General features: G+C 44.9%; 1 protein-coding gene across 2 annotated transcripts in view; it reads left to right on the plus strand.

The window, feature by feature from the left end:
• The first annotated feature begins 6339 nt into the window (after positions 1-6339).
• Positions 6340-25871, plus strand: part of MYH11 (myosin heavy chain 11) — a 127755-nt gene continuing 108223 nt past the window's right edge. For both annotated transcript variants that reach the window (XM_052635853.1, XM_052635854.1), the window contains exons 1-2: positions 6340-6404; positions 23914-24275. In XM_052635853.1, the coding sequence (XP_052491813.1) occupies positions 23931-24275 (345 nt within the window). In that variant the 5' untranslated portion in view covers positions 6340-6404; positions 23914-23930. The remainder of the gene's footprint in view (positions 6405-23913; positions 24276-25871) is intronic.

Raw genomic sequence — 25871 nt, forward strand, 5'->3', positions numbered from 1 at the left:
CATTTCCATTTTTTAAATGAAAATCTATAGTATCTGATTACAATGATGAATTCCACTGTATTGTATAGGGGGATATAACTATCTGAATTCTTCTCAGAGGATTTGGTTTACACCCAGGAATGTTGGCAGTGGACACTGTTTACCTCAGGAATTGCAATCATGCAGGACTAGATTAAGAAAAAGTGCTGGAGTTTGTCATTTTGGATACGATATAAAATCATCAAAATAGAAGCTAAACAGAATTGTCACATGTAGTCCATACTGTGTCTGTATGCATTATTCTGTAACTTGTTTGTACCTAGGCAACTTTTATACTTTCAGTGTTCCATTTAATAAAAAAATAAATAAGCAGCATGCAAAAGGTGTTCCTATGACTCTTCTGTCATCAAGAGATGTCCACCGGAACCAGAAGAAGGCTTGGCGATGGCTCCTTAGGCTTTCTTTGGGGGTCTCCAGCAACCTAGTTGTTGGAGGGTTAAGGATCGTTGGCATCAGCCACGTCACCCTGGGATAGTTATTCATTGGGTGGCAGTGGTTGGGGCTGGTGATGTTATTCTCTGAGGGGAAAGTGTCATAATCTGTGGGGCCATATATGGTTTGAAAAAACACATTTAGTGTTGCGTTTTGTTTTCGTTTTTGGTTGTGCCTTGTGGCTTGCAGGGTCTCAGTTCCCCGACCAGGGACTGAACCTGGGCCATGGCAGTGACGGCGCCAAGTCCTAAGCACTGGACCACCAGGGAATTCCCATATATTCTAGCAGTTTAAGTAGGTTCTTGAGCTGAGACACTTAAACTCAAGGAAGGAAAAGATAAACATAGAAGACCTATCAAACTCTTCTCATGAACTCATAAACTAAATTAGTACATCATTGCGGTAATTTTCATGGGATTGTTAGAAGAAGTTATCCTCTAGACATGCAGGAGAAGCTTTAGCAGAAAACTTATACAAAAATAGGATGGGAATTGGACTTGAAGAGGGATTTAGGAATAGCAGACATTTAAAACTTTGGGAGTAAAAAAACTCATAGCAGGACCAGAGGTGGCTTTTGAAGATGATGAATTTAAGCTTAGCATATATGTTTGCTTAGTATCAACTAACAGCTTTATAATTAGGTGCAAGAACATATTTGTATATGTCCCACATGCCTGTATGATTATGTAAAATATGATGTGTTCTTTTAACCTAAAGCCAAGTGTACATGAAGGACTAACATTTGTGAGAAGATTCCTTTAAAGGCATTTGGGACAGTGGTTCCCAGCCACTGGGCATTTCATTTTTGTAACAGCCATTCTGCAAGAATTGTGTGTTATTCATTTTTAAAAAATGAAAGGTAAAACTACCTTTTAAAAAATAGACAATTTTAGAAAACAGTTTTAGATTCACAGCAGAATTGCATGTGAAGTACAGAGTTCTTGCTGCTGCTGCTGCTGCTAAGTCGCTTCAGTCGTGTCTGACTCTGTGCGACCCCATAGATGGCAGCCCACCAGGCTCCCCCGTCCCTGGGATTCTTACATACCCCCCAATGTGGTACACACTCACAGGCTCCCTGTTACCAACATGTCCTCTGAAAGTGGTACATCTGTTACATTCAATGAACCTCCATTGACATATCATTATAAAGTCCATAGCTGATGGCAGGGTTCACCCTTGGTGGTGTATAGCCTATGGGTATACATGTCACTGGGCTTCCCTTGTGGCTCAGCTGATAAAGAATCTTCCTGCAATGCAGGAGACCTGGGTTCGATCCCTGGGTTGGGAAGATTCCCCTGGAGAAGGAAAGGCTACCCACTCCAGTATTCTGGCCTGGAGAATCCCGTGGATTATATAGTCCATGGGGTTGCAAAGAGTCGGACACGACTGAGTGACTTCCACTTCACTGCATACATGTCACCACATGCATCCACCCATCACTACGGTATCAGTAATTTCAGTGCCGTAAAAATCTGCTCTGTCTATTCTTCCTTCCTTTTTCTCCTCTAACTCCTGGCCACCAGTGATCTGTTCATGGTTTCTATAGTTTTACCTTTCCAGAGTGTTATATAGTTGGGCTCATACTGTATGTAGCTTTTTTACACTGTTTTCTTTCACTTAGTAATACTCATTTAAGTTTCGTCCATTCTGTTCATGACTTGAAAGCCCATTTCTATTTAGTGCTGAGTAATGCTCTGACATCTAAATGCACCACAGTTTATCCGTTCACTTACTTAGAAGGACTTCTCAATTGCTTCCAAGATTTGACTATTAATGAAGAAAGCTGATCTAACTAAACAACTGTGCAGGCTTTAGTACAAACATAGGTTTTCAACTCATTTGAGTAAATCCCAAGGAGTGTGATCTGCTAGGTCATATGGTAAGAACACATTTACTTTTGTAAGAAACCATAAAATGATTTTTATTGAGAATTTTAGGACTTTCCTGATAGAAGTAGAGAATCCGAAGTTACCAGGACACTAGAGCTGGAAATCAACGATAAAGGAAAGGAGCACTGCAAGATTAAACTGTGCAATTTAGTCTTGAACCTGGAGAAGCATGGGGGCCATGATGCATGAAAGGAAGAGCTTGTGTGCCCGGGCAGAACCATGCTTGCGGTCAGGGAAGATGGCCCTTTATTCACAAGAAGGCAGAGTCCTGTGCAGATCTTCAGCTGGATAACCTGACTGCTGATGTTGTCAATCATTGTGAACCACATGCAGGAGCCACGCATCAACCCAGTCTTTGAAGTTATTAAAAACTGGAGAGACTCACACTTGCACTTTCAAACTTTTTGAATCTAGTAGTAAAGTCAAAGCTATTTGATTAAAAAAAAAAAAGACTCTAAAAGAGAGGAATTTCCCCACTGCCATCTTGTTCCATGAGTTCATGGAAACTCCCAGGACATGCCACCTCACAGGAGCCATGCCAAAGAAACTTACTTGACAGCCCTTAGGCAGTCACAGTTATGTTTTTTGAAAGTAATTTTTTCCCCCTCAACCTTTAACTGGCTTTTTGAGCCATGAGAAATAAAACGAAGGCATCTGATTTTGAAGAGTCAAACATCTGAGCTGCATTAGATAGACATTGAATGACTCTTATGTGCCCACACTGTTCCTGAGGACTTCTAGAATGTACCAGAAATGCCTTCCCCATGTTGAGGCAACGATTCTGACCATCTCTGCTTTTCTTTGAGAAACACAGGCTCAGAGGGGTTCACTGACAATCCCGTGGCCCCCTGGCTGGTGCTTAGCAGATCATGAGTTCACACCCTCAGACTTCTCTACTTACGCTGAACTCCATCACACAGCAGGGTGGGAGTTCCTGCTCCATCATTAGCTAGCTGTGCTAAATTGGCTGGTTATTTCACTCACCAAACCTGGTTCCTCCACAGCAAAATGAGAAAAAAAATGTTTAAGCATATACCTCATAGGGTTATTATAAGGACTAGGTGAGGTAATGTAGTGCAATTCAGTGTCTGTTAGAAAGCCTTCATTTATTAATAACTTAGTATAATAATTCTCTTTTAAAAGTTACCAAGTTCTTTAAAGAATCAGATGCACCGCTTTGGAATACCAATGTGAATGCCTCTGGAAACGGGCCGGTTTTCACTCTTGAGGTCAGCGAGTTGGACTCTCACAGCCTGCTCTGGATTATCTTTCCAGCATGTGAAGGAGATGATCAGCTTCAGTTTTTTCCCCTTCCCCTTCTCTGCTCCACATCAGCTCTGTACTAACACAGGGACAGTTTCCACTCCTTTTACAGTGTAGACATTACGAGGCACATGGGGAAGCCGCCCATTCATCACTTTCGGAAGAACTTTACCCCTGACATCCCAGCCAGCTGAATGCTGGCTGTTGCAGACTCTGACAGGCCCATTATGTAGGGTGGAGGGCTGGGCCTGGGTGTTTTCAGGGTGGAAAGCAGGCAAGATGTTGGAGGGATGAGGACGGGTCAGAGAGGATCTGAGATGCAGAACTGCAGAGGGGGCTGGCAGCCTGCAGGAAATAGCAGGCAGGACAGGCTTTCATCATTACAAGGTCCTCAAGGCCAAATGCAACTCTGCTTGGTTTCATGTTTGTTTTGAATAATAGCAGCTAACATGAAGCATTTTACATGGATATATGTTCATTTGGGGCTTCCCTGGTGGCTCAAACAGTAAAGAATCTGCCTGCGATTCAGGAGACCTGGGTCCAGTTCCTGGGTCGGGAAGATCCCGTAGGAGAGGGCATGGCAACCCATTCTGGTATTCTTGCCTGGAGAATTCCATGGAAAGAGGAGCTTGGTCCTCTTAGCCTGTAGAGGGCTACAGTCCATAAGGTTACAAAGAGTTGGACACAATTGAGTGACTAACACAGACACATGTTCATTTTACATGGATCTTCTCAAGGACCATTTACAAACAGCTGGGAAGTGAAGAAGTGACTGCTGTTCTTCCCATTATACAGGTAGGGAAACTGAGGCACCAGGTCAAACAACTAGAAAATGGCTCTGGCAGATTCCAACTAACCTTAGTGGGGGTCTTTAGCCTCAAGGCTAATTCTTGTGGGCATTTCCCCTTAATGCCCCTCAGGAAGTGAATCTTGGCAGCTGTGGCTCTCAGACAGCGAGGGTTCAGGCAAAACTCTTCACTCCTCCAGGTCCTCGGTGTTCTCACCTGCAAAATGGGGGCACTAATAAAGGCCTCACCATCACCTGGCCTGGTGGCCAGAGGACAGTTTGCTGGATAAGATGGGGGCGAGTACCAAGCACAGAGCCGTATAAGGGTCTTCCAACATCTTTAACCCCCTCAGCAAACCCTCTGGCTTAAGCAGCTAGGACCAACGTGGGACTTGGGGGGCCACCTCCTTCTGGCTCAGCCGCAAGCAGAGGGGTCCCCCTCCCACCCCACTGCCCTAAGATGCTGCCCCCCCAACCCCCGCAGGGCGCCGGGAGGCCGCTCGGCACCATATTTAGTCAGGGGGAGCGGGCAGCCCCGAGCTGGTATGCAGCGCTGGGAATTCCTGCAGGAAGGAGCCTGCGCCTGCCCTTTTTGGGTTGTCTCCCGCCCAGCGCCCCCCGCCGCCCGCCGCTCCCGCCCGGGGTGGGAGGACCGGCCGGGAACCTAGGAGTCCGGCCGGGCGGGGAGCGGGGCGCCCAGCTGCCCGTGGGTCCCCGGGCTGGCGCAGGGCCAGCCCAACGCTGCGGCTTCCTTTTATGGCCTGTGTGCGTGCGTGTGACAGGAGAGAGATGGGGGGAGAAAGGGAGGGCGATCTGGAGCCAGAGACACAGGGACCAGAGACAGACAGAGACAGAGAGACAGTAAGAGACAGCCATGGGAAGAGTGACGGAGACACACAGAATGAAAGAAAGGCAGAACAAGACAGACAAACGGTGACGGAGAAACCCGGTGTCAGACACACACAAGGGGGTGGTGCGGACACGGGGGGTAAGGGAGTGCTACTGAGAGGGACAGAGACAGGGAGAAAGCTTTCAGGCAGCTTTATTTGCAAGAATTTCCTGGGGTGGGGAGGAGCAGGAGAAGGGAGCTTTCAAAGAGCAGGGAGGCACCCACATTCTCCTTGGATCCTGACATGCACCTTGCAAATTACATAATTACCGCACACATACTTCAGCTTCAAATACGGAGGCTCAGAGAGGGGAAGTGACTTGCCTGAGGTCACACAGCCAGCGAATGGTACACCCAGTGCCTAAAGTCACAACAGTTGGGCTTTTTTTTTTTTTTTTTTTTTTGCTTGTGGGTGGAAGTGGCGATGCCAAGTTGGGAAAAGTAAAAACTTCCCCTTTCCGCACAATTCCCAGCAGAGTTGGGGGCTCCTGCCTTGTACTTTGCAAAGTTCAGAAAATCCCCTTTCCCTGCCCGTCTCGCAGCATAGCCAGCCCGTTTCCAGGCAATAGGGACAAAAAAACTGGGGAGTGGGGAGAGGAGGTGTCGACTCGGACCCCCACAGCTCCTCCCTTGCGGAAGAAGCGGTTAAAGCCTGCGCGGCTGGAACTGACTCAAGGAAGAAATTCTCAAGCATCCCCTAGAGACGCCGAGTGCTCTCCACCCGTTTCTCTAGGGACCCGGAGTCTCCGCGACTGTCCGAGAGCCGGGGTTAGAAAGCCCCGAACGCCTCTGCCCGCTGCGCCCTTCCCAGGGGCCCCCACCGGGTGCGCCCCTTTACGGGCGTCGCGGCCGGAGCACGCCAGGCCTGGACCAGAGCGGCGTTTTTCGGGCCCTGCAGGGGGCGCTGCGGAGGGAGTAGCGCGGGACCCATCCCCACCCCGCCCTCCTCGGCTGCCTCCCCTTTCCCACCAGCGGGCAGCTCCGGGTCTATAAAAAGAGGCGTCCCGGGCGAGCGCGGAGATTTGGACGCCCCTGCCTGGGAGGTGTACCAGATCTGAGCTCTCCGTCAAGTTTCTTCTCCGCTCTCCCCCCCAGTTGGAGATCTGTAAGTATGTGTTCCTGCGGGGGACGAAGTTGAGTCGGGGGTTACAGGATCCTGCAGGGCATCCTATAGAGGCTGGGGAACCATGAGGCGCATCTGTTGGCATCCTCTTAAGGACCATTGGGGAGGGGCTAAGGGGTCACAATTTTCATTTCTCTCTGCCCCGTCATCCTATTCCCCAAACCAGCATCTCCCAAGGTAGTCAATGAGAAGTACCCCCTTGGGGGTACTTATTAAAGATAATGCCTAGGTCCATCTCCGGTTACTTTAGAATCTTCGGAAAAACTGTACTCTGGGTATATGAGTCCCAGATGATTTTTGTTATGAGGAGACTCTGGGAGATACACTGCCTTGGAAATATCAAAGATCCAGCTTCCACTGAAAAGTCATTTCCTATCTCAAAGGCAGGCAATGTGTGGCTCCAAGCGGAGTTGGAAGCATGAGTTTAAAAAACCATGGGCAGAAGGGGGAGTGTTTTTCCCCAGTCTAAAGCAGCAGTCCCAACCTTTGTGGCATCCGCATGGAAGACAGTTTTTGATGGACCAGGGTAGGGGGATGGTTTCAGGATGATTCAATCACATCACATTTATTGTGCACTTTATTTCTATTATTATTACATCAGCTCCACCTCAGATCATCAGGCATTAGATGCTGGAGGTTGGGGGACCCCTGCTCTAGAAGATGCGCTGCTGATAAGCCTTGAATGATACTCTGATGATGATCCATTTTTAAAGCTTGGTTTTCTTCCAGACACACACACCGCACCCCCTTCAAATTTTTAAAAATCTTATCCAGGTTGACCCAGGGGCCTCAAATACTCAGATGCCAAAGCCTGCACTTGCTTACAGAGTCTGCAAGTGCATTAGGTAAGATGGGGCTGGGCTTTCCTGCAGAACACCATGTTGCTCTCGTGTCCCACCAAGTGGGCAAAGTGAGAGAAAGTGGCCGCCACCTGTTGTCTGTTCTCTGTCTGCACTGAGAGCTGATGGGGATTTGGCTGCCTGAGGAAAGGCAGCATTCAAAACTGCACTCATCAAGAAGTAAAAGCAAATATTGAGAAACCCCAAGAAAGGGAGTATTTAGTACAGTATTAAGAACGAATAGATTAAATTGCAAACTGACCATTATATACAGAGAAAGAGCTTGCAGAAGCTGAGCTGAAAGTCATTAGATAGCAGTGGGTGAAACAAGACGTTGAAGACCCGTGGAAGTGCAGTTTCCTTGGTGCTTTCCCATTGAGATAAACTACCATTGACGGAGTGCTTATGTGTCAGGCACTGTAGCAGTGTTTGACTTCATTGACCTCATTTAGTCATTGCAACATTTTAAGGGAGGCATTGTGATGCCTGTTTAGTATACAAGATAACTGAGGCTCAGAGAGTTTAAGTAATTTGCCCAATGTCACACAGGAATGGTGGATCCCATTCCTGCCAATTCTATACCCCTGACCCCACCAACTTTTTTCTTTACCATGAACAAAAACTTTGTTGGAATCAGGTTTCTGATGGGACCAGATGCGACCAGTAGGGCAAGTGTTTATCATCTTTTTGAAGAAAATATAAACTGACCTTTTGCAAATTTTAAATAAAATGCGCTGTTTGTCCCCTGGTGGTGTGGTCATCTAGTTGACTAGATTAGATGGGCTGCCATCCCCAGAGTCCAAAAGGTGAACTAGCTGGGCCTTCCTCAAGAAGCTTCTAGGGCTGGTAAACACCGTGTGTTTTATTATCATGTCTGAAATAGACATGTTATTCCGTACAAGGTATTTGTTATGGATTTGTTATCGTTACTTTTCTGTGTGAGGGCTGAGATTGAGGCAAACATGCCCATTTATGGTAGCGTTTTCCATGAGGCTATCCCCAGCCCCCTCGCAAATTAGCCCTGTATTGCAGCTTTGTTGGTTCTGCCCCTGGGGATTTCTCTGCCCTTGTCCTTTCCGTTTGGGAACAAGTTGGGGAGTCCGGAGAGGAAGACATTTGGGAGAAGAGGGGGATTACCTTCTCCCGCTCTCTTTTGTTTTGAAGTTTTATTTTTGGGGTGGGAAAGTGGTCTTCTCCTTTCCTCAGCATATTGAATCCAAACAGGTGAATTTTTTGCTGTAGGCACAACCATGTAACTCTAAACTCAGATACACATTAGATTTTTCTGGCAAACCACATCCAATTTTAAATTCACCAAAATCCAAGAATGTCACAAGCAAATGTAGAAATCATCCATGTTATCCTTCCCAAACCTCAGTTTTCTCATCTGTAAAATGGGGCTAATGAGACTAGCTAACATCTGTTGAGTGCTTTTGCTGGGACACCGTGCTGAATCCATTATAGGCATCTTGTCAGTAAGTCTTCACAACAGCTCTTTGGAGTGGATGCTGTTATTATTGATCCTGTTTCACAAATGTGGAGACTGAATAACTTGCTCAAGATAGCTTGAGCTAGCCAATGAGGAAGACAAGATTTTACAAAACTAGCTCTTTCAAGACTTCAGTGCCTATGGAATTGCCCTGCTGGGAGGATTCAAGGGGATCATGCATAAGAAGGATTTAGCATCGTGCTTGGCCCCTGGTGAACTTCTGTGGATGGTTATTTATACATAACAAGAGACCTTAAGGATTTTGCTCAGTGTTGCCAGGCAGGTACTTGGCAGAACCAAGAAACCTATGGTGTAGTCTTTCCATAAAAGAGAAACCTGCCCTTAAATTTCTTTTCTGGCCATCTCTTTTCATAAACTCAGTTCCTATTTGGGTAAAGGTGGTGATTAGAATCTTCTACACTAATACAGATACATTTCCTCACCTGTGTCAGCAACATGACCAGGTATATTGGCCCAGGTATTTTGTGATTTGTGTAGGATCTCTATGGTGTCCTTGAAGAGCTCACCTGTGAGTGGGAGTCACCTTCCAAGGTGACTCCTTTGATCCCTGGGGTCTCTTCCTTTCACTCTGACCATCAAACGCATTTAACCATGGCCACACTGTGGGAGAAAGGCTGAGTCTGCAAAAGGCTACGTAGGAATTTGAAGGAACTTTTTGTTTTGCTTTGTTGGAGAATAGTTGACTTTGAAGGAAATTTTGTAAGGGGTCAGATGATAAAGAAGCTAGCATTGCCTCTTGTTCCTGTAGAGGAAGTCAGGTGTCTCTGAACCACATCAGTGATTCGGAGGTGAAAGAGGAATGGTCCTCATCAAAGTCCCTAAGAAAGGGCCATGGGCTTGCCTCTTGTTCACCTGTACAGGCTTGAACTTCCCCTCCGCTGGTGAAGCAGGCAGCAAATGATACAGAATCTCAGAAGAGTTCTGTATCCCTCAGAGTCTGAGACCACTGGGGGTGGTTATAACCCTTCCCTGGTCTCCATGTAGAATGCCTCTCCAGGTAGAATTCCTGAACTTCTTTGTCCTTCCCTGCCTCTCCACTCTTCCCCATCTTTAGATATAACCGTTGTTAATGTATTCTTGAGCATCTTTCCAAAACTTTTCTACCTCAAATCTTCCTTTTTTATACAAATATTGTTGGCTTTATAAATTAGCTGTTTTTTCACTTAATTGCATATTTTTAACTTTCTATATCAGCATATTGTGGTGTTTTAAAATCACCTGCGTTATATTCTATTATATGGAAGTGTAGCATCTAATCAAGGAGTCAGGGAAAGACTCTGATGTGGGGAAAGATTGAAGGTAAAAGGAGAAAGGGGCGAAAGAGGATGAGATGGTTAGATAGCATCACTGACTCAAAGGACATGAATTTGAGCAAACTCCAGGAGACAATGAAGGACAGGGAAACTTGGCATGCTGCAGTCTATGGGGTTGCAAAGAGTTGGTCATGCCTTAGTGACTAAATAACAAAATAGCGTCTTACTACAACAACCTCTTATTGAAATTTACCAGCTTCACTCCACATATAAACAGGGCTTCAGGGACCATCTTTGTGTATCTATTTATATCTAATTATATGAGTTTATCTGCAGGATAAATTCCCAGCAATGCAATTTGCTAAGTTAGAGAGCATGCACATTTTAAATGGATAGATATTGCTAAACAGTCCTCTAAAGACATTGTCGATTTAAATTTCTAATGGACACATAGGAGACTACATGTATTTTAAGCTGTGCTAAGCCAGAGTTGCAAGAAACAAGACACAATGGGGCTTTTAGGACCAGAAATGGCCAGTTCTCTCTATCCTCAAAGCATCCTCGGTGGGATTCATCAGACCTCTTGCTGACCAAGTTCTCTTGGTAGGGAGGAAAAATTAATTTAGCTTTGATAATTGTAAGAACTTCCTTCTGGGGGTACTTTAAAAACAGTATGCAAATGGGTTAGGCAGATATCAGAAGGGGGTGCAACTATGGCAAAGCCTCACAAGGACAAGTCCGTGCAAGGAAGCCAAGCAAGGAGGAGACTTCCTGCTTGGATCAAGTATCAGATCTGGGTTCCAATCCTGGCTCCAACTTTTACAAGCAAAAGCCTTTACTTTCTGGGACCTCCATAGCCTTATAGGAATAATCAATAAAGCCTACCTCATGTATTAGAAAACATAGCAAGATGGTATATATAATAAATAGCCTAGCTTGATGTCCCATGAATAGAAAGGGGAATAAAGGCTTCCCAGGTGGCGCTAGTGGTAAAGAACCAGCCTGCCAATGCAGGAGATATAAGAGACGCCAGTTTGATCCCTGGGTCGGGAAGATCCCCTGGAAGGGGGCATGGCAACCCACTCCGGTATTCTTGCTTGGAGAATCCCGTGGACAGAGGAGCCTGGTGGCTACGGTCCGTAGGTCTACAAAGAGTCGGACACAGCTGAGCGACTTAGCACACATAGCACAGTGATAACAGTGCCTGTTATTAATGACAAATTAAGAGTCCCGGTTGCTCATAGTGACAGTTTGGGGCCTGGAGATCTCGTGCATCTGGGGGCCAGCCCCTCCCCCTGCTTCCCTCTCTGCACTGACTCCTCCCTCACCTGGACCAGGTCTTGACCTAGTTTCTTCTCTGCAGAGATCCTGTCAGCTGGTGGTCTGTGTTCTAGTTCAGGCCCCAAAGGTTTTCATTTTGCCTACATGGCATTTGAAACATGCACTGATTTCCTTTAGGGATGGATATGATGGCTCAGACAGTAAAAGATCCATCTGCAATCCAGGAGACCTGGGTTTGATCACTGAGTCGGGAAGATCCCCTGGAGAAGGGAATGGCTACCTACTCCAGTATTCTTGCCTGGAGAATCCAATGGACAGAGGAACCTGGCGGGCTACAGTCCATGGGGTCGCAAAAGAGTCAGACCTGACTGAATGACTTCACTTTCACTTTCATTTCATACCTAAATGCAGACTTCCAAGTCTGTTGGATATCTGGCAGTGCAGGGCCCACATCCTCACTCAGACACCCCAGCAGAGCTAGGAAGCTGCCCTGTCTCCTCTGGACAGAGCACAGGGCTCTGTCCAGCCACCTCCAGCCTGGGTCACTTTGCATTGCTTACCTGACCCCGGCGACATTTGAGTTGGTGTCTCTGGTCCAAAATCTTGGCAGTAAAATACTGAGCGTAGCTGTTAACTAGGGCTGATGACATGCAAATCCTGTTACAGTTTACTCTGGGGAATTTTATTCATTTTTCAATAATACAGAAGCAGAAGGGGCAAGATCTTTTACCCCTGAGTTCCTCTGGGGAAGATAAAACCAATGCTAAAACAAGCTGAAATAGCTAAACATTCTCAGTTGGTCCAACTCCAACCTTTTCGATCTGGAATTACAGATACCACAAAATGTTAGAGCCCTTTCTATTTCTTTCCCCAAGTGAAAAACGCAAGGCCCAGAGAGAGAGAGAGAGAGAGTGACTTGCCCAGAGCCACCCAGTGAGTTCAGCACAGAACTGGGATGTGTAAACCTGTGGTCTTACAGAGGCTAAAGAGCTCAAAGAAGGAAGCTGGGTGTTGCTGAGGAAGCCAGGATGTGCCCAGAGCTGACACACTTGGCTGTGTCGGACGTTGCTGACGCCAACAGTGAAGAGTCCTTTGCTTTCATCCAAAGGCTGGATAGCAGCCTTAGATCATGAACTGGACGTAGTATCCATCAATCCTGGGTAATGAGCCTGAAGGTGTCCTTTCAGCTCTTAGAGCTGATGCAGGACATTGGATGGTACAGGGTGGGAGTGAGGGCGGGGATAGTGGGGGAGGAGAGCTTGAGAGGAAGAAACCAGGAGGGTGGGAGGCTCCTTGAGGTTTGGCTGTCTGGACTTCTCTTGTCTGCCCTCATGTTCTCACCCTTCACGTGTGTGGCCTTCCATAGCTGGCATTCCAGGTTGGCTGGGACAGTCCTTCCCCTAAGGGACATCTAGCGATACCTGCATTTTCGGTTGTCCCGTCTCAGTGGGGAGGGTGTGCCACTAGCATTGTTTGGGTAGAGACCAGAGATGCTGCTAATGGCCTTACAAGGCAAGGGGCAGGCCCTCTCCCTGCACATTCCGCCTGCCCCCCCTCCCCAACACTTCCACCAGCCATCCACCCCACCGGCAAAGAATTATCCATCCCCAAATGTCAGTAGTGCCGCTGTTTTGAGAGACTCTGCTCTAAATTAAAGACTTCGGCAGAGAGTTGCAGACCACAGTTTCCCTGCATTTAGAGCATGGTGAATCCTATCACTGCGGCGTGCTCTCTGACCACTGCTGCAGTCCGGCAGGCTGCTTTTCGTTCCCCCCTGTACCTCACCTAATGCCTGACCTGACACTGTCTGCCTGATTGTCCACTACCTCAAATTTTGAAGGCTCAAGCTTCTGGCTGCATGCTGAGGCAAGTCCTTATAGCAATAAAACCAAGTTACCTGCAGCCTTCAAGTTGCCAAAGACTGATCAAGGGTGTGTCCCGTGTGTGTCTGTGTTTCTTTCAGCCCTCAAGTTCTTTCCCTATTTCAAAGAAGGTAGGAGAAGGCAATGGCACCCCACTCCAGTACTCGTGCCTGGAAAATCCCATGGACAGAGGAGCCTGGTGGGCTGCAGTCCATGGGGTCACTAAGAGGTGGACATGACTGAGCGACTTCCCTTTCACTTTTCACTTTCATGCATTGGGGAAGGAAATGGCAACCCACTCCAGTGTTCTTGCCTGGAGAATCCCAGGGACAGAGGAGCCTGGTGGGCTGCCGTCTATGGGGTCACACAGAGTTGGACACAACTGAAGCAACTTAGCAGCAGCAGCAGCAGCACAGGAAAGGTTACTTGGAAAACATTTTTTATTCAGATTCCACCGCATCTAGCTGTGCTATGATGGTCGAATTACTGACCCTCTCTGTGCCTCAGTGTAGCCTTGGGTAGCATTTTTTAGGGGTTTAAATGAGATAACAGCTGACAGTCAATTACAGCAGCAGTAGGGCTTTGCCAGTGGTCCAGTGGTTAAGACTCTGTATTCCCAGGGCAGGGGGCACAGTTCAATCCTTGCTCAGGGAACCAAGGTCCCCCATGTCACATGATGTGGCCAAAAAAAAAAGACAGAGCAGCAGCTATGATTACTAATATTAGTAATTAATTTGCTAGACTCACCACATTTTCTCAAGGGCAAATCTATGGGATTTAATCGGTGTTTGGGGTCTGTAGTGTTCTTGTGTTCAAAGATGTGTGGTCAAAGGACTGAAATAGCTTTCAGATGTCAGGACCTTGGATGTCCTGATGCGAGCTCTCCCTCTAAATGATGGAGGGAAATGGATAGCACTTCTCAAATGGATACTGTCTCAACTTCTCTGAATCCTGCACCACCCCCACCCCAAGTATTAATATTTTGAGGGATTCGAGTTCCAAGGAACATACTCTGGGAAACGCCGTTCTAGAGTGAAGCCAAGCTCCTCTTTTCTTTGTCTTTCTTTTGACCAAAGTGGATTTCACACATTGTGGCTGTCAGAGACCTCAACGACATGGGAAGCAGCCCAGCCTCTCTCTCCTTCTTTTGGACAAAGACTGGATCTTTGCACTTGATCTGTTTGTATTTTTGAGTCCTAGATTAGACAGGGTTCCTGGCAGTGGAAATTCCTAAGTCCTTCTGCTTTTCTGCTGTGTTTTTTTAAATTTTTTTTTTCTGCTGTGTTTTTTGCTTTTCTTTTTTTTCCTGATTTTTAAGGCAGCTCAGAAGGCGATGGCACCCCACTCCAGTACTCTTGCCTGGAAAATCCCATGGACGGAGGAGCCTGGTGGGCTGCAGTCCATGGGGTTGCTAGAAGTCGGACATGACTGAACAACTTCACTTTCACTTTTCACTTTCATGCATTGGAGAAGGAAATGGCAACCCACTCCAGTGTTCTTGCCTGGAGAATCCCAGGGATGGGGGAGCCTGGTGGCTGCCGTCTCTGGGGTCACACAGAGTCAGATATGACTGAAGTGACTTAGCAGCAGCAGCAGCACCAACATAGAAATTAGGAAGAGCCCACTTAGTTGTCATGCTTCTCAAAACAAATAAAATACATCTCCCGGTCTTCTTGGGTGTAATTGGTTACCATTCAAAAACTTCTCTTGATTGTACTTATACTACTCAACTGCACAATTAAATGGTAAAGATGGTAAATTTTATTATGTGTATTTTACCATAATTAAAGGTAAAAAGAAAAAATTTTCCTTGAAGTGTTTTCCAAATCAGAACAGTACACATCTCTATAGGCATGTAGCTTGATGAATTTCCACCCATGTAACTGATACTCAGATTAAGAAACAAAGTTATCAGCTCCATCAACCTCCATCATGTCCTACCCTTCCAGTTACATCTGATGTCTAGCACCATAGGTTAGATTTGCCTAGTTTTGAATCTCATATACAGGCACACATCATTTTGTTGTGCTTCACAGATACTGTGGGGGTTTTTTCCCTACAATTTAAAGGCTTATGGCAAATCTATGTTCAGCAAGTCTGTTGGTGCCATTTTTTCCAACACCATTTGCTTACTTCTTGTCTCTGTGACACATTTTGGTAATTCTTGTATATTTAAGGTGATTTCATTGTAATATTTGTTATGTGATCTGTGATCAGTGATCTTGGTCATTGCTACTGTGACTCACTGAGAGCTCAGATGAAAGTCAGAATTTTTTAACTATCATGTATTTTTCACTAAGGTAGACATTAGCTATAATTAGACCTTAGACATAGTGCTATTTCACAGTTAACAGACAACAGCATAGTGTAAATGCAACCTTTTTATACACTGGGAAACCAAAGTATCCACGTAACTTGCTTTATTGTGATAGTTGCTTTATCGCAATGGTCTGGAACTGAGCCTAAAGCATCTCTGAGTTCTGCCTGTAAACAGAATCACACGGTATGTCCTTCTTGTGTCTGCCTTTTTTTTTCACACAAGTGTTTGTATGATTTGTTCTTATCATGGTGTGGAGTTGTAGTTTACTTAATCAGGTACCATTTTGAGGAAAAGGGTTTTTAAAAAACTATTACACATCTTTGTTCAATAGATACCTGTTGATTTATGCGGCTTCTCTGGGTGTTAGTTGCAGCATATGGGATCCAGTTCCCTGACCAGGTATTGAACCCAGGCCCCTTGCGTCGGGAGAATGGACCGCTGGGCCACCAGGGAAGTCCCCCCCAAAGCCTCTTCTAATCTATAGGTTCCCCCCTTTTAAAATGGTTTACCTGTTAAAGAAACTGAGTCATTCATCCTACCTTGTGGACCTTGTCACACGCCCGTGACCTTGTTTGGCATGTTCCCTGTGCCCTGCATTTCCCTTAAATAGGTGTTAGATCCAGAGGCTTCATCAGTGTCTGTCCCTACCCACCCCCTTTTTTCTGTAAGAATATTTCACTGGTCGTGGTGGCCACTTCCCCAGGCATCCCCTCTAGAGGCACATAACCTCTGATCGGCTTTGTTTTTGCAGCATTAAGTTTGCTGAGTAGGTGTAGGTGGTGTTGGCCCGATCCATCCATTGTAAAGTTATCCATCTGCTATTCAGGATTCCCAGGTGGTGCTGGTGGGAAAGAACCCACCTGTCAATGCAGGAGACATAAGAGACGCAGGTTTGATCCCTTTGTTGGGAAGATCCCTTGGAGGAGGAAATGTCAACCCACTCCAGTAGTCTTGTCTGGAAAACCCCATGGACAGAGGAGCCTGACAGGCGACAGTCCATGGGGTTGCAAAGAGTCAGTCACAACTGAGCACACAGCACATTTGCTTGTCATCTGACATAATGGGGTGGGTCTGAAACTGTGGACCAGTATCCTCAGCATCACTCGGGAGCCTGTTAGAAATGCAGATCCCTGGGTTCACCCCAGACCTACTGGCTCAGAAGCTCTGGGGTGGGCCCAGGCGTCTGTGATTCCACAACCTCCCAGGTGAAGCTGATGCACAAGGAAGTTTGAGAACCACTGGTCTGATGTTTTAGCAACTTTGACAGTGATTCCCAAGACCCATTATTTTATTCAGAGTCCCAGAATTGCTACATTCTAGTTTCATCATTTCTTCTACATTTATATAGCAGGAATTCTTCTAAGTAGATGGTAGTTGTTTTTTTTAAGCAGTGAAAGGGGGGTGAAGGCAGAATGCTTTTGGACTTACTATGTCCCAGGAGAAATTCAATAGCAATTTAAAAATTAAGAGCGACTTTCCTGGGGGTCCAGTGATGAAGACTCCGTGTTTCTACTGCAGGGGGGTTGGGTTCAGTCCCTGTTTGGGGAATCTGGATCCCACATGCCCAGAGTCACCCCCTCCCAAAATAATTTAAAGTGCAGGAATTGTGATCGTTAAACCTGGAACAGTGTACATTTTCTACAATTCTTTAGTTCACTTTTTGGGATAACTGGAGTGATTTTTCAGATTTAGGGAATGATTCCCTCATTTCTTATTTTATTTTTTAATGAGCTACTAGATCAGGTCGCCCGGGAGAAATAACTAACCTTTCTGAACAAATTAGCTCCTGGTTTTTGTTATTGTTATTTTCACCCCAGAAGAGGAAAGCTGGAGGAACTGCCCCTCTGATTTTTGCCTTGCAAAGTCTGCATTTTAGGAGTTGATGGCCCAGCTCCAAGGGCCCATTGGTGGGAGGTGGAAGTTAGTCCACCTCCATGGGATTTGGAGTCCAAGCATGCAAATTATCCTGCGTCTCTTGCATCTCCTGCATTGACAGGTGGGTTCTTTCCCACCAGCACCACCTGGGAAGCCTGAATAGCAGATGGAGAACTTTACAATGGATGGATCGGGCTGACACCACCTACAACTACTCAGTAAACTTAACGCTGCAAAAACAAAGCCGATCAGAGGTTATGTGCCTCCAAGAGGGGATTCATAGCTAAAGGAGCTATGAATTATTTTCTGCTGAAGGAGGGGCATCAATCACGCAGTATGTCCTTGTGACTGTACATCCTCACTCAGCCTGCACCTTAGTTCTTTGGAACCACCAGTGCATCGGGGAGGAGAGGGGAGAGGTGGGTCAGATTGGAGTAGCTGAACACTAGCCAGTGTTCCAAGGGCAGGACAGCTCCTGCAAGTATGGTCGGAGGGCCTGGGATGGGCCGTTGGGTGGGTCTGAAAAGAGTCTGTTGCCTCAGCAGCTCATCTCCTGGACATAACTAGACAATCGAATGGACAATCTGACACTTAATGACTTAATATTTCAGATAAAGACAGACTTCTTGTCAATTATTTAGTGGCCTTGAGGAAGAATTTGTAGAGAGGCAGAATCAGTGTCTTAGTTTCCCCCTCTTTCTTTACCAGTTTTCAAAACCATGGGTTGATTCCCCAGCAGCTTACAAAGATGATCTGTGAATTTTTTTTTAACTATGATGAGCTCATGGATTTAAACATACTAATTTTTCAACTGTTGTATTTACCTTACTGATATTCAGACTGTCCCATATTTGACCAAATAGAACCTTGGTTTAATATTTTTGCGTGTAGTTTTCTAGACTTTTAAAAATGTGTACACAGATGTATAAAATGACAAGACAGGGATGATTTGAGAGAATAGCACTGAAACATGTATATTATGAAACATTGCCAGTCTAAGTTCGATGCATGAGACAGGGTGCTCAGGGCCGGTGCACTGGGATGACCCAGAGGGATGGGATGGGGAGGGAGGTGGGAGGGGGGTTCAGGATGGGGGACGCATGTACACCCATGGCTGATTCATGTCAATGTATGGCAGAAACCACTACAATATTGTAAAGTAATTAGCCTTCAATTAAAATAAATAAGTTAATTTTTTAATGAAGAAAAAATAAATAAAATGACAAGACATTCTTTTATAACTATTTTATTTGACTTTATGAGGTATAATGTACTTATAGTATTTCTTTTACTTTTTAAAAAATTCACTGGTTTTTAAGTGTACAGCTCAGTGAATTTTGACAAATGTATATAGTCGTATAATCATCGCCATGATCAGGATATAGAATGTTTCCATCGCCCCGGAAGTTCCTTTGTGCCTCTTGGTGGCCAGTTCCCTCCCCAGCCTGTGAGCAACCACTGATCCATTTCCTGTTGCCGCAGCTTTGTCTTTTCTAGACCTTCTTATCAGTGGAATAATAGAGTGTGTAGGATTTGGGTTCTGCTTCTTTCATTAAGCTTGCTTTCACAATTCATCTCTTTTATTGTGTAATTGGTTCCTTTTATTGCTGAGTATTCCATTTATGCATATTGGTTTTTGTCATATTGACTTTGCATGGTCAAAAGTCACCTATTGTACAATTCTGTTTTTTGCAGTGTCCCGAAAAGGCACATCTATAGAGACAGAGAGTAGATTAGTCATTGCCAGGGAGTTGGGTGTAGGAACAGGGAGTGACTTCAGACTAGCATGAGGAAACCCTTTTTGGGATGGTGGGAATGTTCCAAAATTTAGCATCATGATAGATGCACAGCTCTAAATTTACTAAAAATCATTGAATTGTGCACTTACAATGAGAGAATTATAAAGCATGTAAATGACAAATAGGTTAAGATGAAAGGGAAAAATCCTTATTTTTTATTTTACAAGTCTGTAATTTGCATGTTAATTAATTTAGAGTGTTTTAATGTTCAAAATTTGTGGGCAAATCTGTAAACAGCATGAAGGTGAATTATCACTTTCATTCTTCTTTTTAACATTCTTTTTTTTAATATTCTTTTCCATTCTGTTTCATCACAGGATATTGAATATATCCCTGTGCTCTACATTAGGACCTTGTTTATCCGTTCTGAGTGTAATAGTCTGCATCTGCCCATCCCACACTCACAGTCCACCCCTCTTCCTCCCCACTCCCCACCTCTTCCTCCCCACTCCCCCTTGGCAACCACAAGCCTGTTCTCTTTGTCCGTAAGTCTGTTTCCATGTTATAGATAGGTTCCTCTGTGCTATATTTTAGATTCCGCATAGAAGTGACATCTTACAGTATTTGTCTTTCTCTTTCTGACTTATCTCACTTAGTACGATAATCTCTTGTTGCATCCGTGTTGTTGCAAATGGCACTGTTTCATCCTTTTTTGTGGCCGAGTAGTATTCCATTGTATCTATGCACAACCTCTTCTTTATCCATTTGACTGTTGATGAACATAGGTTGTTGCCATATTTTAGCTATTGTGAACTGTGCTGCTGTGAACATAGGGATGCATGTATCTGTATGAATTATAGTTTTGTCCAGGCATATTCCCAGGAATAGGACTGCTGGATCATTCTGGTAATGATTCCTGGTAACTCTATTTTTAGTTTTCTGAGGAACTTCCATACTATTTTCCATAGTGGCTGCACCAACTTATATTCCCACCAACAGCACGGGGCACCAGGGATGGGGGGGCTTGAAAGGGCAAAGCTTTGTGTGGCATATAGAAAAGTCTACATCTTGAATTTTGGGTGGGCTTATAGCATTCTGTTGCCCGGATGATCTGTAATTTAACAAGGCACTTCCTGAAAACTATTTGGATTATTTGCAGGTTTTGCTGTGCCAAATTGCATGGCAGTGCACATTTTTATACACCTGTTAACACTTGTCTGTTTCCGTAAGCTAAATTGCTAGAAATGGAATTGCAGGTCAAGGGATGTGTGTGAATTTTTGGGCCTTTTCCATCCATAAGGGCAATGTATGCAGAGCCCCAGCCCCTACTCTCCTGACCACCAGTGGTTTTCATCTTAGCCAAGCGGTGAGTGAAAAGCAACATCTCATTGCTTCACCTTGTAGTTCTCCATTTACTCCTGAGGCTGAACATCTTTTTCTTATGTGAACTGGTTATTCAAAGTCTTTTGTAAAGTATCTATTTTTGTTAATCATAAATTTAATAAAAGTTATAAAACTATATTGGCTTCCCATGTAGCTTAGCTGGTAAAGAACCCACATGCAATGCAGGAGACCTGGGTTCAGTCCCTGGGTTGGGAAGATCCCCTGGAGAAGGGAACAGCCACCCACTCCAGTATTCCGGCCTGGAGAATTCCATGTGGTCGCAAAGAGTCGGACACGACTGAGCAACTTTCACTTTCACTTTCTTTCTTGGCAAAAATGTGTAATAGAAAGTGTACCCATGTTCAAAGTAGCATTATTCACAATAGAGGGAATGTGGAAGCAACTCAAGTGTCCATCAATAGATGAATGGATAAACAAAATGCCATATGTCCGTACAATGAAATATTATTAAGCCTTAAAAAATGAGTGAAATTCTGATTCATGCTCCAACATGGATGAACTTTGAAGACATTATACTAAGTGAAATAAGCTGGTGACAAAGGATTATTTCACTGACATGAGATCCTGAGAGTAGTGAAATTCATAGAAACACAAAGTAGAATAGTGCTTGCCAGTGGCTGGAGGGAGGAGGTAGTGAGGAATTAGTGTTTAATGGGTGTGGAGTCTCAGTTTTACAAGATGAAAATAGTTCTGGTGTTGGATGGTGGTGATAATTGCATGACAATATGGATGTACTTCGGAGAAGGCAATGGCAACCCACTCCAGTACTCTTGCCTGGAAAATCCCATGGGTGGAGGAGCCTGGTAGGCTACAGTCCATGGGGTCACTAAGAGTCAGACATGACTAAGCGACTTCACTTTGACTTTTCACTTTCATGCATTGGAGAAGGAAATGGCAAGCCACTCCAGTGTTCTTGCCTACAGAATCCCAGGGACAGGGGAGCCTGGTAGGCTGCCGTCTATGGGGTCACACAGAGTCGGACACGACTGAAGCAACTTAGCAGCAGCAGCAGCATGGATGTACTTAATGTCACTGAAATGAAAATGTGTAAGATAGTAAGTCATATATATTTTACTACAAAAAATTAGGAAAAAACTCATGAAAAGTAAAAATCCCTTCAAAACTGTACTCAATAAGTACATATTTCTCCAGTTATTTTGCCTATATGAATTTTAAATATTTTAAAATAAAAATGGGTTATTATACTAGTGCTTTACAATATTCCCTATATTTCATTTTTAAGCAGTTCTATTCAGATCCAGTTTAAATACCATGCAGTTCACCCATTTAAATTGTGCAATTGAATGACTTTCAGCATATTCACAGAATTGTGTATCCATCACTGCAGTACATTCTAGAACATTTTCATTACCCTAAAAAGAAACCCCACTCCCCTCGACTTCAGTTCAGTTCAGTCGCTCAGCCACGTCCAACTCTTTGCAACCCCATGGACTGCAGCATGCCAGGCTTCCCTGTCCTTCACCAACTCCCAGAGCTTGCTCATACTCATGTCCATCAGGTCGGTGATGCCATCCAACCATCTCATCCTCTGTCGTCCCCTTCTCCTCCTGCCTTCAATCTTTCCCAGCTTCAGGGTCTTTTCCAGTGAGTCAGTTCTTCACATCAGGTGGCCAAAGTATTGGAGTTTCAGATTCAGCTTCAGTCCTTCCAATGAATATGCAGGACTGATTTTCTTTAGGATGGACTGGCTGGATCTCCTTGCAGTCCAAGGGACTCTCAAGAGTCTTCTCCAACACCACAGTTCAAAAGCATCAATTCTTCAGCCCTCAGCTTTCTTTATAGTCCAACTCTCTTATCCATACATGACTACTGGAAAAACCATAGCTTTGACTAGGTGGACCTTTGATGACAAAGTAATGTCTCTGCTTTTTTAATATTCTGCCTAGGTTGGTCATAGCTTTTCTTCCAAGGAGTGTCTTTTAATTTCGTGACTGCAGTCACTATCTGCAGTGATTTTGGAGCCCAAGAAAATAAAGTCTGTTACTGTTTCCATTGTTTCCCCATCTATTTGCCATAAAGTGATGGGACCGGATGCCATGATCTTTGTTTTTTGAATGTTGAGCTTTAAGCCAACTTCTTCACTCTCCTCTTTCACTTTCATCAAGAAGCTTTTGAGTTTCTCATCGCTTTCTGCCATAAGGGTGGTGTCATCTACATATTTGAGGTTATTGATATTTCTCCCAGCAATCTTGTTTCCAGCTTATGCTTGGCATTTTGCATGATGTACTTTGCAAATGCATTAAATAAGCAGGGTGACAATATACAGCCTTGATGTACTCCTTTCCCAATTTGGAACTGGTATGTTGTTCCATGTCCGGTTCTAACTGTTGCTTCTTGACCTGCATACAGATTACTCAGAAGACAGATAAGGTGGCCTGGTATTCTCATCTTTTGAAGAATTTCCCACAGTTTGTTGTGATCCACACAGTCAAAGGCTTTGGCGTAATCAATAAAGCAGAGGTAGATGTTTTTCTGGAACTCTCTTGCTTTTTCTATGATTCAATGGACGTTTGCAGTTTGATCCCTCTACTGTCACCCTTTTATTCTCTCCCAGCTGTTGGCAACCACTAATCTACTTTTTATCTCTATGAATTTGCCTATTCTGGACATTCTTATATAAGTGGAATCATATAATATGTGGTCCTCTGTGACTAGATTCTTTCACTTAGCATAATGTTTTCAAGATTCATTAACACTCAGTGTATTTCAGTACTCCGCTCCTTTTCATGGTTGAGTAATATTCTATTAAATGTATAGGCTTTTTATATTCTATTAAATGTATAGGCTTTTTATATTCTATTAAATGTATAGGCCACTTTTTATTTATCCATTCATCTGTTGATGGACATTTGGGTTTTTCTTCTATTTTTTAGCTATTAGGAGTAATGCTTCTATGAACACTCACCTGAGTTTTTGTGTGGAAGTATGTTTTCATTTCTCTTGGGTATATGCCTTAGAATGGGGTTGCTAGATAATGTGATAAACCTATGTTTAAACATTTGAGGACCACCCCCTTTTATTTTTACAGTAAACTATAAGACTGAATTTGTTCCTATGTCAACACATCTAGACCTACTTCTCGCATCTTAACCCCTCAGTAGCATTTCATTGTATGAGAATATCATGGTTTTCGTATTCGTGCCATGTTGATGGACAGTATATAGTAGTGCAGATCCTCTTCTGAAGAGCCTTTGCGTCATTTCCAGTTTTTGACGACATAAACCATCCTGCTGTGAACACCTTTGTGCTTTGTGAGACATTTCTGCAGATTGCATCCCCAGACGTGGGGAGGTGAATGTTTTATCTGTCTTTAGGGCTTGGTTCTTGATCTGTTTTTAGGCCAATCTGGTTCTGGCCTCATTCTTACCTGGTTGCCTTATTCCCCAGGGGACCAACCAGGCACCATGGCGCAGAAGGACCAGCTCAGTGACGATGAGAAGTTCCTCTTTGTGGACAAAAACTTCATCAACAACCCAGTGGCCCAGGCTGACTGGGCGGCCAAGAAGCTGGTCTGGGTCCCTTCGGAGAAGCAGGGTTTCGAGGCAGCCAGCATCAAGGAGGAGAAAGGGGATGAGGTGATTGTGGAGCTGGTGGAGAATGGCAAGAAGGTCACAGTCGGCAAGGATGACATCCAGAAGATGAACCCGCCTAAGTTCTCCAAGGTGGAAGACATGGCAGAGCTGACATGTCTCAATGAAGCCTCTGTGCTGCACAACCTGCGGGAGAGGTACTTCTCGGGACTCATATACGTGAGTATCCTGGGGAAGCCGGCCAATTCTTGCTGGTTTCCTGCACCCCTGAGGCAGTGGAGAGGCTTGCAGATGTCTTTGGGGTGCAAGTTAGGAGGCTGAAATTTTCCTTGAGGGAGGATGCATGTGGGGTGGGATAGTTCAGACCTGGATTCCATTCACCCTGCCCTATCTAGTGCTGTGACATTGAACAGGTTATTTCACCTCTTGAAGCCTCAGTTTCCCCATCTGCAAAATGAGAGCAGTCATCCTCCCCCCACTTAAATGAGATCCATAGATCCCATGTGATCACATGGTTGCATGGTCCGTGCTCAACAGATTTCAGTGAAGTAGTTCCCTGCTCTTCCACCATCTTGGAAATAAAGAACTCTTAACCTCCTTGAGAAGGCTGATCCATCCCACAGCCGAGTAGGTAGGAGACATGAGGATCCTGGTGAGGTTTGGTGGACGCCTGCCCTGTAACAAATGGGAATGACTCGATTGGACCTGGATTCCTCTGGGTTGACCGTGCAGGTCAGAGTGAACTAGAGCTGCAGTGTCCAATATGGCAGCCACCGACCACATGTGGCTGACTAAATTTAGATGTAAACTAAGTGAAAAGTGAAAGTGTTAGTCGCTCAGTCATGTCTGACTCTTTGCAACCCCATGGACTGTAGCCCACCAGGCTCTTCTGTCCATGGAATTCTCCAGGCAAGAATACTGGAGGAGGTAGTCATTCCCTTCTCCAGGGGATCTTCCAGACCCAGGAATCAAACCCGGGTCTCTTGCATTGCAGGCAGATTCTTTACCATCTGAGCCACCTGGGAAGGCCTGATATAAATTGATTAAACATCAATATTTAAAAGTTCACTTCTTCCATTGTGCTGGTTATGTGTTAAGTGCCCACCTGATGCCTGTGGCTAGTGGCTGCCATATTGGACAGCACAGGTGGAGAAAATTCCCATCATTGCAGAAACTCTGTTAGACAGTCTGGACTGGATGATGTGTAACTCAGGGGTACAGATTCTTTGTGGGCTGGACCAGCTCCCTAGGATATAGAAGGACATGGTACCCCCATCAAGCCAGACTGGTGGACAGAGGGCATCCCAATCCAGCCTTTGTCTTGCCACTCAGAAAGGGTACATCTGTCCCTTGGGCAAGTTATTTAATTTCTCTGACATTTTGTTTCCTTCTCTGTAAAATGAATACAAGAATCATACCTGCCTCATAGAGTGGGTTTGGAGTAGGAAATGGCAATCCACTCTAATATTCTTGCCTGGAAAATTCCACAGACAGAGGAGCCTGGTGGGCTGCAGTCCGTGGGGTTGCAAAGAGTCGGACACTACTGAGTGACTGAGCATGCATGCATGCATGGAGTGGGTTACTCTGAAAAGAAAGCACGTGGCATACTTCCTGGCACGTTGTAGGCACTCAACACGTTAGGTATTGTTTTTATTGGTTATGCTCATTTTTGTTATTGCCAGAGAGATGTTCTTGGATTCTTTGCAAACTTACAGAAACAGTCACCTCTGTCTTGAGGCCCTTCTGGTCTTGCCCTTTATGTTTTGCCACATGAAAATTACAAACCCCCGTTGCCATCTCTAAAACTGTCTTGCA

The sequence above is a fragment of the Budorcas taxicolor genome, chromosome 2 (assembly GCF_023091745.1).
Source record: "Budorcas taxicolor isolate Tak-1 chromosome 2, Takin1.1, whole genome shotgun sequence".
NCBI lineage: Eukaryota > Metazoa > Chordata > Mammalia > Artiodactyla > Bovidae > Budorcas > Budorcas taxicolor.